Below are 20,511 nucleotides of genomic sequence, written 5' to 3'. Positions count from 1 at the left end.
TGTTTGCATGTGCAGTGTGCATAGGTCGGTTTGTGTGTCTATATTGTATGTGCGGGTGTGCCTGTGTGCTCGGGGAGAATTTTTCTTTGCTTGCGAATCTCGTGTGCATTTATGTATTTGTATGTCCAGTTGGCTGAGTCTGCCTCGAGCAGCGTTTCTCTGTGGGTGTCCCTTGACATGTGATGGTCAAAACTCAGGAGAGTATGTGTTGATATGCGCGGGAGGTGGTCTGTGTGGAGGTGAGGGGTAACACGTTGGTGTCTTAGACTCTGTGGTCGATTGTGCGGTTGGAGGTAGCTGTCATGGGAGGTGCAGAGTGTGTGGAGTTCGCACGTTCTTCCTGCGGCCCCGTGGGTTTTGCCCGGGGGCTTCTCCCTCCCACATGGGTTAGTCGGCCGCCGTGAACGAAGATTGGCAATGAGATCCCCAGATGGTATGTTGCTACCCGGGTGCCAGGGTCAGGGGTATCTTGGATCGAGTCCGTAGCATTCTTGAGTGGAAGGGTGAGCAGCCAGAAGTCATGGTCCACGTTAGTACCAATAACATGGGTAGAGGGGTGAGTTCATCCTACAATGTGAGTTCAGGGAGTTGCTGCCAAATTAAAGGACAGCAGGGGTGGCATAACTAGTCAGGAAAAATGTCACGGCAGTGTTCAGACAGGACTAACTGAAGGGGTCATCTACTGAGGCTATATGGGTGGAAATGTGGAATTAGAAAGGGATGGCCACATTAATGGGATTGTATTATAAACCACCCAATAGTCAGTGGGATTTAGAGCAGCAGATTTGTAGAGAGTTGGCAGACAGGTGTGAGAAACATTAGGTTGTGATAGTAGGTGATTTTAACTTTCCACATATTGACTGGGACTCCCATACTGTGTAAGGGCTGGATGGGATACAGTTCATCAAATGTGCTCAGGGAAATTTCCTTCCTCAATATTTAGAGATCCCAACTAGAGAGAGTGCAGGGATCTGGTTTGGAGGGACCGGGACTTGCACCAAGAACTGGCTGGAGTGAACTGGGAATGTGAAATGGAAAATGGGATAGTGGGGAGGGCACTCCCTACCAATAACTGGGAAGAACCTGGTCATCAGATGTGAGGTGCTCTCGGGGCTGCAGGTGTGGCCCGTTCCCCACTTCTCCAGCTTGGGAATCACCTGAGCTGTCTTCGGTTCATCTGCAGATCCAAGATGGAGTGGATCAGATGGGTCACAATGCACGAGTCCCTGGACAATGGGGGAGAAAAAGTACTCTTACTCTAATGACTACCTTCGTGTGTGGCTGCATCAGGGTGTGCGTGGAACCTAACTACATGGGTACCAAGTGCCACTATGTGCCGAGGTTCTATCTGTCCCTGGTATTGCAAAGGATGGGTTTGGCCCCGATGCCACGCAACGTTCCGGTCAACTGGACGTTTCGGGACTACCTGTCCTTCATAAAAAAGTTCTTCTGGACCCTCACCTTTGACCATGTCCACCAGGCCTGGTCAGCACAGAACATCCTGCAGGCAGTGCTGGAGAAGGACTCGATGGACACAGAGGTGTGGTTTCCCGAGCAGACTGTCCAGACCATCTGGCAAAATGCCCCATCACCAGGCACCAGGACCTTGACTGGCTAGTGGTTGGAGGGACCCTCCCAGTCAGATCCTTCCTGCATGCCCAGAGCGTCACTCCCACATCGCGCTGCCCGCGGACGACCGCAGTGGGTAAAAGTCAGAGGTTCCCCTCCTTTGCGGACTGTGGTTTTGCAAAAAGGGTTGCGGAGAGAGATGAAAGGGCTGGTGCCACGATTCATCCTGAGCAGCAGCTACACGACAGAGAAATCTCTGATCTACAGGCTGTGCACAGGGACGGACACACACAAACACACACACACACACACACACACACTCACACACACACAGCTGAATATCAGGGCCTGCTACCCAATCATCACCAATTGCTCTCCCCGTGATGCCCGTGGAGGAATGCGCGCTGAGGGACGCACTGAAGCCACCACAAACTCGGTGGGAAAGGACCACTGCTTGGGGTTCTTCTCCTTTTGGAGAGGGAGGGGCCAGGTTGGGGGAGGGAGAGCCTGGATTATTGTCGCAGTGTACCACCCCAGGGTGCCACATGAATAGAAGCTGTTGATGTGTATGAATGTAATAGAACAGCATCGAAACATTGACTAGGAATGTAAATAAGTGAAAATGCATTGAACTCTTTATAATACTTTTATCATGAACAATTTTTGTCTGTTTAAAAATACTGGATCTGCTATTAGGGAATGAGACAAGGTAGGTGACAGAAGTGTCAATGGTGGAACACTTGGATCCAATAATCATAATTCCATTAGCTTTCAGATAATTATAGATAATGATAGGTCTGCTCCTCGGGTGGGTGTTCTAAATTGGAGAAAGGCCCGTTTTGATGGTATCAGAATGGATCTGGAAAGTATGGATTGGAGTAAGTTGTTTTCTGGCAAAGGTGTGCTTGGTAAGTGGGAAGCCTTCAAAAGTTAACTTTGGAGAGTGCAGAGGTCGTATGTTCTTGTCAGAATAAAATTCATGGTTAAGAGGTCTAGGACTGTGGTTTTGTGAAAAGGGTGCGGTGTCTTGGTTTTCCAGAGATGTTGAGGCCCTGGCGAAGAAGAAGGATGTGCATAGCAGGTGAAGGCAGCAAGGAGCAAATGAGGTATTTGAGGCATACGTGAAATGCAGGAGGACAATTAAGAAAGAAATAGGATGGCTAAAAGAAAACAGAAAATTGTTCTATCAGACAAGATGAAGGAGAATCCCAAGGGATTCTCTAGATCTATTAAGAGCAAAAGGGACAAAATTAGTTCTCTTGAAGATGTATGTTGTCATCTTTGCATGGGGTGGGGGAGATCTTAAATGAACTACTTGCATCTGTAATTATTTGAGAGATGAAGTACTTGTCAAAGTTCAAAGTAAAATTTCATCACATGCAACTCTGAGTTTCTTTTTCCTGCGGGCATACTCAGCAAATCTATAGAACAGTAACTGTAAACAGGATCAATGGAAGAGCAAGAGCAGAGAAGACAACAAACTGTTGAAATGCAAATATAAATACATAAGGAGAGCATGAAATAACAAGATAAAGCGTCCATAAAGTGAGATCATTGGTGATCTATTTCAATCGATGAGTGTAGTTATCCCCTTTTGTTCAAGAACCCGATAGTTGAAGGGTAATAACTGTTTTGAAATTTGAAATATCTTTATTGTCATTGCATAGTACAATTTGTCACGCACCAATACAGCGAAAGTGAGTTTGCAACTCTCGTACTCAATGCTATAAAACAACAAATAAAATAATTAAACAATAAATAAAATCAAGTAACCAGCCAGTACAAGCAATGTCCTGCAGTACAAAAGCACAACTCAGATGCATGACAGCCATAAAACCGGTATTAAAGTAGCAATACAACAAATTTATGGATGATGCTTGATCGATCGGTTCAGAGCAATTATAGCTCTGGGGAAAAGCTATTTTTCAGTCCTGAGGCTCCTGTATCTTCTAACTGATGACAGCGGTGAAAAAAAAAGAGCGTGGCCTGGGTGATGAGGATCCTTGATGATGAATGTTGCTTTCCTGTGACACCGCTTCATGTAGATGTGCTCAATGGTTGGGAGGGTTTTATCCATGATGTACTGGGCCAAATCCACTACCTCTTGTAGGATTTTCTGTTCAAAGCCACTGGTGTTCCCATACCACTCCATAATGCCACCAGTCAGCACACTTTCCACCACACGTCTATAGGAGTTTATCAACATTTTTGATAACATGCCAAATCACCGCAGACACTTAAGGAAATTGAGGTGCCGTTGTGGTTTTTTTTGCAGTTATAGTTATACCAGGGGTCCAGGACAGATCCTCTGAGATAGTGGCATGCAGAAATTTAAAGTTACTGACCCTCTCAATCTCTGATCCTCCCATCAGGACTTCAATGTCTTCCCGACAAGTTGATGAGTGGTTTATGCAAACTGAAACACAAGCTGAGTATTCAGATCAGGTTCGATGAAGATTGAGGGGGGATCTGATTGAAACGTATAAAATCCTAAAGGGATTGGACAGGCTAGATGCAGGAAGATTGTTCCCGATGTTGGGGAAGTCCAGAACAAGGGGTCACAGTTTGAGGATAAAGGGAAAGCTTTTTAGGACCGAGATTAGGAAAAACTTCTTCACACAGAGAGTGGTGAATCTGTGGAATTCTTTGCCACAGGAAACAGTTGAGGCCAGTTCATTGGCTATATTTAAGAGGGAGTTAGATATGGCCCTTGTGGCTACGGGGGTCAGGGGGTATGGAGGGAAGGTTGGGGCGGGGTTCTGAGTTGGATGATCAGCCATGATCATAATAAATGGCGGTGCAGGCTCGAAGGGCCGAATGGCCTACTCCTGCACCTATTTTCTATGTTTCTATGTTTCTATGTCCAAATCATGGTAGGTAACATGCTCAGTTGAAACTGAGGCCTAAAGGAAGGTACTGGGTCGATCTTCCTCTCAATTAAAATGTCAATTAGCACTGAATCGAAAAAAAAATCAAAATGCATGCATCAGCTTTGGTTCATTAGAAAATTGCCTTTGTTCACTCTCCTTTGGTTCTGATTTGTCTTATCCTTTCTGGGTACATAATATCGAATACTTTTGTTCTGGGTTCCAAATGGTCCACATTAACAATCCCACATGCAAAAGTTCCACAGGTTAACAATCCCAGTGAGAAAGTCTAGTGTTCTCCCCTTCATATTCACTGACATTGTCATCGATGAGTTCAACGCCTTGGGTAGGGGTGGGGCAGTCAGACTAATTAGGAGGTCTCCAGAGTAGTCGTGTAATATAATGTACTCTTTGCGGTGCTGTAGGACATACCCAGAACATGATTGAGGGGAGCAGAAGTGATATCGAAATGATATCGTATTTACTCCCTAGGTGTGTTCGCATCTTTGCATATGGTGCCAAATTTGAATTTGCATTTGCTTGAAGCCACACTTCAAATAGTGTGTACAGGTTTGATCTTGTTCCAGGACAAATGTATTTACACTGGAAGGAGTGCAGAAAAGGATGATCGAGAATATTGTCAGGACTTGAGTCATAGGGAGAGGTTGTCTTGGCAAAGCAATAATGTTCTTGCTTGTTTAATGTCATCATCCCTATGACAGGTGGCCTCACCAGCGTCCAGTACCAACGCACCTTGACTTCCCAACTTTTGTACCAAGTATCTTGACTTATACAAATCACCATGCCAAAAGCCTTCTCCATCAACATCCCAGACACTGCGGAGCACCAGCTATCCAAATTCAATGATTTGGGACATTGGCCAAAAATATACTTTTGACCTAATCTTGCCTGAAAAACTATGAAGGCATATTTCAAACACTACTGAGCACCCTACCCATGCTCTCTTCTTGTTACTATCATCAGGGAGGAGGTACAGAAGCACAAAGACCCATACTCAACAATTTACAAACAGGTATTGGAACTGTCTGAACATTACCTCAGTATCCTATTTTAGCACCTCTTATTTCTTTTGTAATTTGAAGTTTTCAAAATGTCTTTCCATTGTACTTCTGTCATGGTCTGGTCTGTGAAGTCCGCATTCCGGGTCACGGTCTGGTCCGTGGACTCAGGACTCCGGGTCTTCCAGTTGTCCCTTGTTTTGATTGAGATAAGCATAGGCACGTGATTCCCATCTTGGGGCTTGGAATATAAGTAGCCTTGGGGTTGAGTGGAGGCTGCTGGTTTGTTTCGTCAGTCCTCCTTGGAGCAACCTGCTGAGGGAAGGCTAGTGAAACCATTCGTGATCTCTAGGCCTGGTTGGAGGACCACCGCTTCATGGAGCCTTGTTGCCATTTGTCAGAGCAGTCATCGTGGTATGGATTCGGCCATTTCTGTAGCTAGTCTAGGTTGCTGGCTGCCCTGAGACTCAGAGCCACCCCGGACTGAGCTCCTTTCCTGTCCTTGCCTCTGTTGGGTAAGCCAGGCTGTAATTGCCATTACCCTCCGGTTAGTTCTGTCCCTTCCAGTCCCTTGCCTCCGTCGGGTCAGCCAGGCCGATTGCCGTTACCCTGCGGTTGGGTCTGTCCCTCCCTATCCTTGCCTCTGTGGGGTGAAGTTCTGCGTCCTGCCCAGGAATTCCGCGTCCTGCCCAGGAATTCCGCGTCCTGTCCAGGAATTCCGCGTCCTGCCCAGGAGTTCCGCGTCCTGCCCAGGAGAAGCTCCAAGAACCCAAGCCTCGAAGATCCCAAGACAAGCTCCAAGAATCCCAGCCTCCATGCCTCAAGACCAAGACTGCAGCCTGCAGCCCCAAGCCTCTAGACGCCAGCCACTTCCTGTCCTGTAGTCATGTCATGTCCTTGCCTGGTTCTGGGACCCGAGCCCGAGGCAAGACCTAGGTTCTGCGTCCTTGTCCAGTCTCTGGCTCGGAGCCCAAGCCCAGGTTCCTAGTGCATAGTTCCTTGTCTGGGTTCCCTGTCCTGTCCATGCCCTAGCCCAAGCCTGCGTGCTTGTCCCTGCTCCTTTTCTGTATCCTGTCACGTTCCTACTCGAGTCAAGCAGTGTCTGTGTCTTGCATTTGGGTCCATTCCCAACGCCCCCATTGTGACAAAATCTGCCTCAAAGCAACAGACCTCAGGACATACAAGTAAGTGATGTTAGACCAGATTATAATTCTGCAGTGAATTATGCTTATTGAATCGTAGAGTGAAAATTGGATAATAGTGGGATCTCAAGAATGATCTGATATCCCAATTTTGGGAGATTAAGAACATAATTGAGACTGAAATTAAAAAGTACTGGATCCGGAGGCTGCTGGGGTGGTAGGTGAGAACCAGGGGAACCCTATTCCTAGTGGGGTGGTGGGAGGATGGAGTGAGAGCTGATGTGTGTGAAATGGGGGAGATGTGTTTGAGAGCAGAGTTGATGGTGGAGGAAGGGAAGCCCCTTTCTTTAAGAAAGGAAGACATTTCCCTCATCCTGGAATGAAAAGCCTCATCCTGAGAGCAGATGCAGCAGAGATGGAGGAATTGCAAGAAGGGGATGGCATTTTTGCAAGAGACAGGGTGAGAAGAGGAATAGTCCAGATAGCTGTGAGAGTCAGTAGGCTTATAGTAGACATCAGTGGATAAGCTGTCTCCAGAGACAGAGACAGAAAGATCTAGAAAGGAGTGGTAAAGTTTGAAGGCCACAGGCAGGAATGACTTCCTATGACACTCTGTGTTGCATCTCGGTGGAATGAGTCTCTGGCGGAATGTACTCCTGTGCCCACCCAGTACATTATGTAGTGGATGGGAGACATTGTCCAAGATGGCATGCAACTTGGACAGCATCCTCTTTTCAGACACCACCGTCAGAGAGTCCAGTTCCATCCCCACAACATCACTGGCCTTACGAATGAGTTTGTTGATTCTGTTGGTGTCTGCTACCCTCAGCCTGCTGTCCCAGCACACAACAGCAAACATGATCGCACTGGCCACCACAGACTCGTAGAACATCCTCAGCATCGTCCGGCAGATGTTAAAGGACCTCAGTAGTCTACAAAGGGAAGAGGAGGGAATCAGACCTGGAGTACGGGCTGCAGATGAAAGATCAACATTTGGAAACTGTTTCATTGCTGGACGAACTCAGCCGGGCAGGCACCGTCTAGGAAGAGGAATGAACAGTCGACGTTTCGGGCCGAGACCCTTCACCATGCTGGTGAAGTGTTTTGGCCCGAAGCCTCAAATATTTTTTCCTCTGCGTAGATGCTGCCTGGCCTGCTGAGTTCCTCCAGCATCGTCTGTGTGTTATTTCTCTACGTTTCCAGCATCTGCAGAACTCCTTGTGTTTTTGTTTTGCATTTGTAAGCGGGTAGGACTTTGACTTTTGACACAGGGAACGCCTGTTGATACTGAGTATAACGTTTATGGGATATTGCTGCGTTAAAGAAACTGCGGAGTTTTCCATTTAAAACCCTGGCTAGTTTTTGAAACATGGGGAACAAGCGCTTGCAGGCACTTTGAATGGTGCGTGACTTTTCCCCAGAGGGGTCCGGGACTCTGAACTCGCCGGTGGGGACTCATTGGTGAAATGCGCAGGCGTGAAGGTCCCCGATAGTTCCGGGAAAACGCGCATGCGCTCAGCGGATCAAAGGCGCTGGCGGGTCGGCGGCAGGTAGGACCCCGTTCCCCACCGGAGGGGCAATTGCTGCGAGCTCCGGGCACGCCACGGCCCCGCACTCCGGGACAGTCCCGGCCCTTTCCCCCTGCCTCAGCTCCGGGGATCTTACTGCTGGTGGGAGAAAGTGTTGCGCCATGTCTGCGGTGCCTGCCTCTCGCCGGGGCCGTGAGGAGGGAAGGGCATCGCCTTCCTCAGGCTCTGTGGGTGACACTACCAGCGCTTTGCCCGACAGTCCACGGGGAGAGTTGGGGAGAGTTTGGGAGCGCAGGCAGAGGGAATGGGAGACACTGCCGAGCTCCAGCTATCTAAATCCAAGGTTAGGAACGCTGAACAGAACTCTAGGTCCGAGTTAATCACGAAGAGAAGTGTTTTTCTATTAATAAAAATGCCACTTAGTGCTTATGGAAAAAATCCTTTCATCAGCGTTAGTTCCTCAGAAAATCGCCTTTGTTCTACCTCCTCTCGTTCTGGACCTTTTTACCCATAAGACCATAGAAGCAGAATTAGGCCATTCGGCCCGTTTAGTATGCTCTGTCATTCTATTATACCTGATTTATTATCCCACTCAACCCCATTCACCTTCCTTCTCCCCACAACCTTTAATGCTCTGACTAATCGACAGCCTTTCCACCTCCACTTTAAATATATCCAATATCTTGGGCACCACAACCGCCTGTGGCATTGAAGTCCACAGATTCACTACCCCCTTGATAAAGAAATTCCTCCTCTCCTCTGTTCTAAATGGGCGTTCCTCTATTCTGAGACTGTGCCCTCTGGTCCCCGACCACCCCCCCCCCATCACTATAGCAAACATCCTCTCCACATCCACTGTATCTAGACATTCCAATATTCAGTAGGCTTCAATAAGGCCTCCCTTATTCTTCTAAACTCCAGAGAGTACAGGCCCAGAGCCATCAAATGCTCCTCATACTAGAATCTTTTTCATTTTTGGAATCATTCTCGTGAACATCCTCGCCAATGCCAGCATATTTTTTCTTACACGGGGGCTCAAACCTGCTCGTAACGCTCCAAGTGCGGTCTGACCGATGCCTTATAAGGCCTCAGCATTACATCCTTGTTTTCCTGTTCTAGTCCTCCCAAAATGAATGCTAACATTGCATTTGCCTTCCTCACCACCAACTCAACCTTTCGGGAATCATGCACGAGAACTCACAATTCCCTTCGCACCACAGATTTTCTTAAAAAATTTCTCCCCATTTAGAAAATAGTCTACACCTTACTCCTTCTACCAAAGTGCACGATCATACACTTCCCTACTTCCCTACATCTGCCAAATCTTTGCCCATTTACCAATTAGTCATAAGTCCTAATGAAGACCACCTGCCCTTCCATTTATCTTCGAATCATCTGCAATCTTGGCCACGAAGTCAATTCCTTCATCCAAGTTACTGACATATAACATGAAGAGCAGCAGGCCCCAATACCGACCCCTGTGGACTACCACAGGCAGCCAACCAGACAAGACCCCCCTTTATTCCCACTCTCTTCCTCCTGCCAGTCAGCCAGTCTTCAATCCATGCTGTTACCGTGAGAATGTGCCTTGCACCATTCTCTGTAGCTCTTGGCGATATCAGTATGGGCCCCCGCGGTAGTGTGGCGGCCAGCACAGGGTGTCAGAGTTCAGTTCTTATGCCGTCCAAGCAGTTTGTACATCCTCCCCGTGAACGTGTGGGTTTCCTCCGGGTGCTCTGGTTTCCTCCCAAAGACCAGTTAGTAGGTTAATTGGTCATTGTGAATTGGCCTGAGATTCGGCTCGGATGGTTGCTGAATGGTGCGGCTCTTTGGGTTGGAAGGGCCTGATCACTAGGTAAATATAAATAATCAAAGACCTTTATACTGGGTAACTAGGGAGCTGTGGCTTTCACGTTGCTAAAGTGCTGCCCCATTTTACATTGGCAGCACAGCAGTGGAGACCGCGAGCCGTTTTGAACTCCGGGGAGTGACCGGCTCTCCCAGCCTCTCGTGGCCCCAGAACACACCCTCCACGGTCAGGAAATGTCTCTGAGGAGGGCCGAGGCAGATGCCCACGTCCCTTTACGGACGCGCACTCGTGCATGAGATATGGAGTAAGACAATCATATCCGTTGGCGTTCCCATCGATGGGGGGGGCGGGGGAGGGGTCAGAGGCTGAAGAGAGCTGGACCTTGCACGTCTATACTCAAGTCCTTCTACAGATGCTCATTAGAGATCAGCCAAACAGGTTGCGTCCCAGCGGGGTTCTGTATGTAGTCTCCAGGATCAGCTCTTTGTGGCTCTGTGGGACAGAGCCCAGAGCTTGAAATAATACTGATGGATAGGGGCAAACTGAGCCAAGTCTCAGATTGGTGATGGGCAGAAATGGCCCATTCTGATACGGACAATAAAACAGTCAGAGAATTTGATGTCAGTCTAATCTGTGCCCCAGTTACAGTACAAGTTGTTCCTCCAACTTGTGTTGAACCTCAGGGTGACAGTGTGATGTCAGATCTCACCACAGACACTGAAATTATCTCATCTCAAATGCTGTTCTTCACCCACTGATGTCTTTTGTAAATCTTTTTACAGGTTAGAGACGGCAAAGGATTTGGAGCGCAACAACACTGCTGTGTCTGTCTGTCTGGATATTGAAGGAGTAACCAGGTATTTCCTTTGTAGCACCGATATATCAGATATATCGATCCTTGGAGATGAAGATGTATCTCATCCCAGCTGGACCTGTGTTTTGTGTCTGAAAGGAAACATTCTGTTTTAACTCAGTGAAATCCGCTGGAACTGGGGTGCTGAGAACACACCAGCATTTGTTCACCAGAGATCAGTTTGTCAACTGCAATGAATTTGCAAGGGATTCACTATGACTAACATCTGACTTGGTGAATTGTCAGACAATTGATAGGAGGGAGATACCATTCACCTGCTCTCAGTGTGGGAAGGGATTCTGTCACTCAGCCAACCTGCAGATAAACCAGTGAGTTCACACTAGGGAGAGACCATTCACCTGCTCTGTGTGGGAGGGGATATACTCAGTCATCCAGCCTGAAGATACATCAGCCAGTTCACGCCACAGTGAGAGAGTTCACCATTTCCGCCTGTGAGAAGTGATTCACTCGCTCAGCCCTCCTGCAGACACACCGGTGAGTTCACAAGGGAGAGACTGAACAATTCTGTGTGTGGGAAGGAATTAGCTAATTCATCTCACGTGATGAGACACCAGCCAGATCACCCCGAGGAGAGGCTGTTCTCCTGCTCCGACTGTGGGAAGGCATTTGTTCGGTCGTCCGAATTACGGAAGCACCAACGAGTTCACACCGGGGAGAGGCCGTACATCTGCTCCGAGTGTGGGAAGGGATTCACCCGGTCATCCAACCTGCAGGCACACCAGTCAGTTCACACTGGGGAGAGGCCATTCACCTGCTCAGACTGTGGGAAGGCGTTTATTCAGTCATCCGAACTGCGGAGACACCAGCGAGTTCACACAGGGGAGAGGCCGTACATCTGCTCTGAATGTGGGAAGGGATTCACCCGCTCGTCCTACCTACAAGCACACCAGTCAGTTCACACTGGGGAGAGGCCGTTCACCTGCTCAGACTGTGGGAAGGGATTCACTCACTCATCTCACCTGCAGAGACACCAGCAAGTTCATAGTGGGGAGAGGCCGTTTATCTGTTCCGTGTGTGGGAAGAGATTCACTCGCTCATCCGATCTGCTGACACATGAGCGATTTCACACTGGGGAGAGGCCGTACATCTGCTCTGAGTGTGGGAAGGGATTCACTCGGTCATCTGATCTGCTGATACATCAGCGAGTTCACACTGTGGAGCGGCCGTTCACCTGCTCAGACTGTGGAAAGGCATTTACTCACCCATCTCACCTGCAGACACACCAGCGAGTTCACACTGGGGAGAGGCAGTTTATCTGCTCTGTGTGTGGGAAGGGATTCACTCGGTCATCAGATCTGTTGACACACGAGCGATTTCACACTGGTGAGAGGCCGTACGTCTGCTCTGATTGTGGGAAGGGATTCACCCGGTCATCTGATCTGCTGACACACCAACGAGTTCACACTGGGGAGAAGCCGTTCACCTGCTCGGACTGTGGGAAGGGTTTCACTCAGTCATCTCAACTGAAGGTACACCAGCGAGTTCACACTGGGGAGAAGCCGTTCACCTGCTCAGACTGTGGGAAGGGATTCACTCAGTCGTCCAGCCTGCAGACACACCAGCGAATTCACACAGGAGAGAGGCCACTCACCTGTTCCGTGTGTGGGAAGGGATTCAGTCACTCATCCAACCTTGTAAAGCACCGGCGTGTTCACGCTGGGGAAAAAGCTTAATCCTGCTGCCTGCTGGATATTTAAACCTCACAGTGGCAGAACCCAGAGGCAAGTTCAAAAGTTACTGCTGATGTCAAGTTCTGCAATGGTTCCTGCGACTCCTCACACCCCGTCTGCACCCTGGTCACTGGGCCTGGGAGGAGTTTCTCCCCTCTGACATCCACCTTCTATGAGACTGAGTTTAATATTCGGACCTGTTACAAATAAATCAGTTCTATTTTAAACTCTGTCCCAGGTACTTTGTGAATGTGCAACACACCCAGTGTACAGTTAGGAGCCAACACAGTCCAGCTGGTCCCTGTCCGTGTTTCTGTTCCAGTGACATTTCTTTCACATCCACCCCTGCTGTTCACCTCTCGCTCTCCAACTAGCCACCACTCTGTGGGCAAAGGTGTTTCCCTTGAATTCCCTGCGTGACCTTCTGCAGACTGAAGACTGCAGCTATATCTGATATCCCTCAAATCTCTGGGCGGAGGAAGAATTGTTAACCTCCCTACCCCTGCTCTTTTCAACATTGTGGGTCACTTTTCACTACTTCCCAAGGGCTGCGTCTCCCGCATCCGGGTTGTTCGAACAAACCACTGTCCTCTAAACTTGACGGCAGAATGGGGAACCATTAGTCAGATGTCCAGTGGAGCGGGGTCAGAAACGAGACCTGGGTGAGCATGGGGCAGGGTTTGGGGCTCTGGACAGTGGTTGGGTAAGAACATATGATGAGGAGCAGGGAATCAGAGTGGGGAAGGGGGGATGGTAATGAATGAGAGAGTAGCTCATTGACAGAGAAAATAAACTATGTCAGATTTAACTGCTCGGGGCACCATGTCAGCAAAGCGGTTAGCAAGACGCTGTCACAGCTCAGAGTTTGGAGTTCATTTCCTACATCCTCTGTAAGAAAGTTCGCAGGTTCTTCTCATTTGACTGTAGCTTTCCTCCGGGTGCTCTGGTTTCCTCCTAAGACGTACAGGTTAGTAGGTTAATTGGTCACTGTGAATTGCCCTGGGGTTAAATCGGTGGGTTGCTGGGTCTGAATGGCCTACCCCACACTGTATCTCTAAATAAAGATAAGTACAAGATTAGATTGACTTTGCCCGTTGCCTGTTCACATCGAGTATATTGCTCAGAGGAGGTTGCTGTGTTCAGCTGGAAACTTGAGTTCTCATAAAAATACTGAGTGAAGCCAGGAATTGTACACGCCCCCAATTGCGCCGGTCTTACCCAGAAATCTCTGCAGTTCAGTAATCCCTGAATCACCTTCGGTAATCGGCGGATTGGGAGCTCAGGCGCCAAGGGTACAAGGTTGAGCCAAAAGGCACGCGTGCATCCAATGGAAAAGGGTTCCAGACGATTGGTAGCGGGCAGTGCCAGGGTTCTGGCTGAGGTTTTCATTTGCACCCTGACTGAGGGGCAATTGCTGAAAAGCTCTGGGCACATCATGGCTCTGCACCCATACAGTCCCAATCCTGGTGCCCCACGGTTTACATAGGGCCCTGGGGAATTTTCTGCTGATAAGCCAAGGTGCTGGAGCAACTTCAGGGGTGCATGCATAATCGCTGGAACTGAGAAACATAGGATAGTCTCGGGCCTGTGGGGATGGAGGGAGCCACTCTCAGCGTGACCAGCACCTTACGCGCCCGTCCTCATGGAGAGTTTGGAAGGGCAGGCAGAGGGAATGGGTCCAGTGGGCCTCCCAGGCACAGCTGAGATCTTCCTATCTAAATCTAAGTATTTGGGACCCAGGCCAAAAGTATACCTATCAGCTTAGTTCAGAAGAAGAACTACCAATGTATCTTTCAGACAAGTAGATAAGCAACTTCTTGCCAATTGAAGTGGAACATTGAGGTCGGGTCCGATATCCAGACCCAGCTGATGTCCATACCTCGGTAGAAAATAAGAATGGTTCAGACTGACAACCAAAATAAAGTACTGGATCCAACTAAGAAACCATAGAAACTACAGCACAGAAACAGGCCTTTTAGCCCTTCTTGGCTGTGCCGAACCATTTTCTGCCTAGTCCCACTGACCTGCACACGGACCATATCCCTCCATACACCTCCCATCCATGTATCTGTCCAATTTATTCTTAAATGTTAAAAAAGAACCCGCATTTACCACCTCATCTGGCAGCTCATTCCATACTCCCACCACTCTCTGTGTGAAGAAGCCCCCCCTAATGTTCCCTTTAAACTTTTCCCCCTTCACCCTTAACCCATGTCCTCTGGTTTTTTTCTCCCCTTGCCTCAGTGGAAAAAGCCTGTTTGCATTCACTCTATTTATACCCATCATAATTTTATATACCTCTATCAAATCTCCCCTCATTCTTCTAGGCTCCAGGGAATAAAGTCCTAACCTATTCAACCTTTCTCTGTAACTGAGTTTCTCAAGTCCCGGCAACATCCTTGTAAACCTTCTCTGCACTCTTTCAACGTTATTTATATCCTTCCTGTAATTTGGTGACCAAAACTGAACACAATACTCCAGATTCGGCCTCACCAATGCCTTATACAACCTCATCATAACATTCCAGCTCTTATACTCAATACTTTGATTAATAAAGGCCAATGTACCAAAAGTTCTCTTTACGACCCTATCTACCTGTGACACCACTTTTAGGGAATTTTGTATCTGTATTCCCAGATCCCTCTGTTCTACTGCACTCCTCAGTGCCTTACCATTAACCCTGTATGTTCTACCTTGGTTTGTCCTTCCAACGTGCAATACCTCACACTTGTCTGTATTAAACTCCATCTGCCATTTTTCAGCCCATTTTTCCAGCTGGTTCAAGTCCCTCTGCAGGCTCTGAAAACCTTCCTCACTGTCTACTACACCTCCAATCTTTGTATCATCAGCAAACTTGCTGATCCAATTTACCACATTATCATCCAGATCATTGATATAGATGACAAATAACAATGGACCCAGCACTGATCCCTGTGGCACACCACTAGTCACAGGCCACCACTCAGAGAAGCAATTCTCTACTACCACTCTTTGGCTTCTTCCATTGAGCCAATGTCTAATCCAATTTACCACCTCTCCATGTATACCTGGCGACTGAATTTTCCTAACTAACCTCCCATGCGGGACCTTGTCAAAGGCCTTACTGAAGTCCATGTAGACAATATCCACTGCCTTCCCTTCATCCACTTTGCTGTTAACCTCCTCGAAAAACTCCAATAGATTGGTCAAACATGACCTACCATGCACAAAGCCATGTTGACTCTCCCTAATAAGTCCCTGTCTATCCAAATGCTTGTAGATTCTGTCTTCTTAATGCTCCCTCCTATAACTTACCTACTACCGATGTTAAACTTACCGGCCTATAATTTCCCGGATTACTTTTCGATCCTTATTTAAACAACGGAACAACATGAGCCACTCTCCAATCCTCCGACACCTCACCCGTAGATAGCGATATTTTAAATATTTCTGCCAGGGACCCCGCAATTTCAATAGTAGTCTCCTTCAAGGTCCGAGGGAACACTCTGTCAGGTCCCGGGGATTTATCCACTTTAATTTTCCTCAAGACAGCAAGCACCACCTCCTTTTCAATCTGTACAGTTTCCATGATCTCACTACTTGATTCCCTTAATTCCATAGACTTCATGCCAGTTTCCTTAGTATATACAGATGCAAAAAACCTATTTAAGATCTCCCCCATTTCCTTTGGTTCCGCACATAGCTGACCACTCTGATCTTCAAGAGGACCAATTTTATCCCTTACAATCCTTTTGCTCTTAATAGACCTGTAAAAGCTCTTTGGATTATCCTTCACTTTGACTGCCAAGGCAACCTCATGTCTTCTTTTAGCCCTCCTGATTTCTTTCTTAAGTATTTTCTTGCACTTCTTATACTCCTGAAGCACCTGATTTACTCCCTGTTTCCTATACATTTCATACAACTCCCTCTTCTTCTTTATCAGAGTTGCAATATCCCTTGAGAACCAAGGTTCCTTATTCCTATTCACTTTGCCTTTAATCCTGACAGGAACATACAAACTCTGCACTCTCAAAATTTCTCCTTTGAAGACTTCCCACCTACCAATCACATCTTTGCCAGAGAACAACCTGTCCCAGTCCACGCTTTTTTTTTAGATCCTTTCTCATTTCTTCAAATTTGGCCTTCTTCCAGTTCAGAACCTCAACCCTAGGACCAGATCTATCCTTGTCCATGATCAAGTTGAAACTAATGGTGTTATGATTACTGGAACCAAAGTGCTCCCCTACACAGACTTCCGTCACTTGTCCTAACTCGTTTCCTAACAGGAGATCCAATATTGCATCCCCTCTGGTTGGTCCCTCTATATATTGATTTAGAAAACTTTCCTGAACACATTTTACAAACTCTAAACCATCTAGACCCCTGACAGTATGGGAGTCCCGATCGATATATGGAAAATTAAAATCCCCAGTGTGAACTCGAACTCACTTCCAGTGAATTAAAATGCCATTTAGAGCTGCATGGGAAAAACAAACTCCTTGCAACATTTTTGGTTCTTTAGCAAATCACTTTGATTTGTTGAACATCCTCCAGTTCTGCACCCTTCCACCAAGCGAGACCATTGTTTCTTCTGTTCCGTCTGGGCGCATAACGCTAATGAACACCTCCATCTTAGGTAACAAGTTACCTGTAGTATTCACACCACATAAATTCCTCACGTCAACCATCTCCAACACGAGAGTCCAATCTCCGACCCTTGGCGCTCATTGCCATTGCCATTCCTGACTTCACCACCGCCGGTCACCTCAGATTCACGGTGATCAGCAGGTCTCCCGGAGCAGCTGTCTACATACCGTGTGCTCCTAGTTGGGCAGTGGGACATGCCCAGGGTTGTAAAGCTACAATACACAGAGCCAAATGCGTCAAATCACAGATAGCAAACAGGCGGGAGTAACCCATTACGATACAGGCAGGTAGACATTCAGGGTATTTGATGGTGAGCCCAGATGCCTGACCCGTGACCAGATGGAAGATCTGGGTCTGTTCTCCTAGAGCTTCACTGTAACAGTGTGAAGTCAGAGCTCACCTTAGAGACTGAAACTATCTCACTTGCAGTGCTGTTCTTCGCCCAGAGCTGTGTTTTGTAAACATTTTATAGAAACATAGAAACATAGAAAATAGGTGCAGGAGTAGGCCATTCGGCCCTTCGAGCCTGCACCGCCATTTATTATGATCATGGCTGATCATCCAACTCAGAACCCAGCCTTCCCTCCATACCCCCTGACTCCTGTAGCCACAAGGGCCATATCTAACTCCCTCTTAAACATAGCCAATGAACTGGCCTCAACAGTTTGCTGTGGCAGAGAATTCCACAGATTCACCACCCTCTGTGTGAAGAAGTTTTTCCTAATCTCGGTCCTAAAAGGCTTCCCCTCTATCCTCAAACTGTGACCCCTCGTTCTGGACCTCCCCAACATCGGGAACAATCCTCCTGCATCTAGCCTGTCCAATCCCTTTAGGATCTTATACGTTTCAATCAGATCCCCCCTCAATCTTCTAAATTCCAATGAGTACAAGCCCAGTTCATCCAGTCTTTCTTCATATGAAAGACCTGCCATCCCAGGAATCAATCTGGTGAACCTTCTTTGTACTCCCTCTATGGCAAAGATGTCTTTCCTCAGATTAGGGGACCAAAACTGCACACAATACTCCAGGTGTGGTCTCACCAAGGCCTTGTACAACTGCAGTAGTACCTCCCTGCTCCTGTACTCGAATCCTCTCGCTATAAATGCCAGCATACCGTTCGCCTTTTTCACCGCCTGCTGTACCTGCATGCCCACTTTCAATGACTGGTGTATAATGACACCCAGGTCCCGTTGCACCTCCCCTTTTCCTAATCGGCCACCATTCAGATAATAATCTGTTTTCCTATTTTTGCCACCAAAGTGGATAACTTCACATTTATCCACATTAAATTGCATCTGCCATGAGTTTGCCCACTCACCCAACCTATCCAAGTCACCCTGCATCCTCTTAGCATCCTCCTCACTGCTAACACTGCCACCCAGCTTCGTGTCATCCGCAAACTTGGAGATGCTGCATTTAATTCCCTCATCCAAGTCATTAATATATACTGTAAACAACTGGGGTCCCAGCACTGAGCCTTGCGGTACCCCACTAGTCACCGCCTGCCATTCTGAAAAGGTCCCGTTTATTCCCACTCTTTGCTTCCTGTCTGCTAACCAATTCTCCACCCACACCAATACCTTACCCCCAATACCGTGTGCTTTAAGTTTGCACACTAATCTCCTGTGTGGGACCTTGTCAAAAGCCTTTTGAAAATCCAAATATACCACATCCACTGGTTCTCCCCTATCCACTCTACTAGTTACATCCTCAAAAAATTCTATGAGATTCGTCAGACATGATTTTCCTTTCACAAATCCATGCTGACTTTGTCCGATCATTTCACCGCTTTCCAAATGTGCTGTTATCACATCCTTGATAACTGACTCCAGCAGTTTCCCCACCACCGACGTTAGGCTAACCGGCCTATAATTCCCCGGTTTCTCTCTCCCTCCTTTTTTAAAAAGTGGGGTTACATTAGCCACCCTCCAATCCTCAGGAACTAGTCCAGAATCTAACGAGTTTTGAAAAATTATCACTAATGCATCCACTATTTCTTGGGCTACTTCCTTATAGGGTAGGGATTTGTGAACAGCAGCACATCAGTTCTGTGATTGTCATTTCACCCAGCGCCTGAATATCATCGATCTTTGGTGGAGATGCTCGATAGATTGCACACCATTTATTGCGAGGAGGTTCTGGTATGTGTTCAGTGTGGGGTGAGATTTGGATGAGCCAGCCTGGCGATGAACTGAGTACATTGCCTTCAAGTCATTGAAGGAGTGGCCAGGTATTTCCTTTGTAACACCAGCATAGCAGTTGTTAATCCTTGGAAGAGAAGGCATGTCTCATCCCAGCTTGAAACGTACATCAGAGTCGTGGTTGAAATGGAGTTTTCTCATTGAACCAGGACCCTGAAAACAATCCTGCATATCTTCACTAGAGACAGGGCGCTCAACTGCTTGAAGTGTAGGCGGGATTCACCACATCATCTGAACTGACGGTGCACCAGAGAGCTCATAGCGAGGAAAAATAATTCACCTGCTCTAAGTGTGAGAAGGGATTCATTCAGTCATCCAACCTGCAGAAACACCAGTGAGTTCACTCTGGAGAGAGGCCGTTCATTTACTCTGTGTGTGAGAGGGGATATACTCAGTCATCCAGCCTGAAGATACATCAGGGAGTTCACACTGGAGAGAGACCGTTCACCTGTTCTGAATGTGGGAAGGGATTCATTCAGTCGCCCAACCTGAAGACACATCGGAGAGTTCACGCCGGAGAGAGCCTGCACACCTGTCCAGTGTGTGGAATGGGCTACTGTCACAACAGAGTTCACACTGGAGAGAGGCCATTCGCCTGCTCAGACTGTGGGAAGGGGTTCACTTAGTTATCCCACCTTGTGAGGCGACCGTAAGTTCACAGTGAGAGGCGGCAGGCCTGTCCTGTGAGAGCAGAGCAGTCCGCTTGGTCATCCCACTTGCTGAAACACCAGCTAGCTCACACAGGGGAAGCAGTTTCAACAACTCTACGTTGAAATTTTAGCCATCACATTTGGAGTATCCATTTGCAATTTTAAGAATGAGTGTTGGTGTCAGATTCTGTAGTTATTGCTGCTGTTCATCACACCTGGGACTGAACCCTGGTCACTGGACTCGGGAGGGGTTTGTTCTGATGACATTAGTCTTTAATTGGACCGGAGTTTAATATTGTGGATCTGTGATAAATACAACAGGGCTATTTTAATTCTTGTATTAAAGGCTCTTGATGATTTTGCAGCACAGTCAATTTACAGTAGAGAGGCCATTCTGCCCCTCTGCTCCCTGCCAGTGCTCCTGTCCCATCACACTACTGTGAGGTTCTTTTGTCTCTCTCTGTTCACTCAGCTGCCCCTTCAATCCATCCCTGCCGCTCCCCTCAGTCTGTCCCTGTAGTGACGGGTTCCGAACGGTCACCTCTCTGGGTGAA

At 47.7% G+C, this 20,511-nt stretch overlaps 1 protein-coding gene across 1 annotated transcript in view; it reads left to right on the top strand.

Moving 5' to 3' along the window:
* The window catches only part of LOC134341237 (uncharacterized), a 99,000-nt gene extending 85,509 nt beyond the window's left edge, over positions 1–13,491 (top strand). Inside the window, exons 16-20 of the mRNA XM_063039085.1 lie at positions 1,291–1,540; positions 2,586–2,650; positions 8,019–8,147; positions 10,719–10,793; positions 11,226–13,491. Coding sequence (XP_062895155.1) covers positions 1,291–1,540; positions 2,586–2,650; positions 8,019–8,147; positions 10,719–10,793; positions 11,226–12,483 — 1,777 coding nt within the window. The 3' untranslated portion in view covers positions 12,484–13,491. The remainder of the gene's footprint in view (positions 1–1,290; positions 1,541–2,585; positions 2,651–8,018; positions 8,148–10,718; positions 10,794–11,225) is intronic.
* Positions 13,492–20,511: the final 7,020 nt, after the last annotated feature.

This window comes from Mobula hypostoma (genome assembly GCF_963921235.1).
Source record: "Mobula hypostoma chromosome 10 unlocalized genomic scaffold, sMobHyp1.1 SUPER_10_unloc_1, whole genome shotgun sequence".
NCBI classification, from domain to species: Eukaryota; Metazoa; Chordata; class Chondrichthyes; order Myliobatiformes; family Myliobatidae; genus Mobula; species Mobula hypostoma.
Note: the sequence above shows the minus strand (reverse complement) of the source record. Positions and strands in the feature narration are given on the sequence as shown.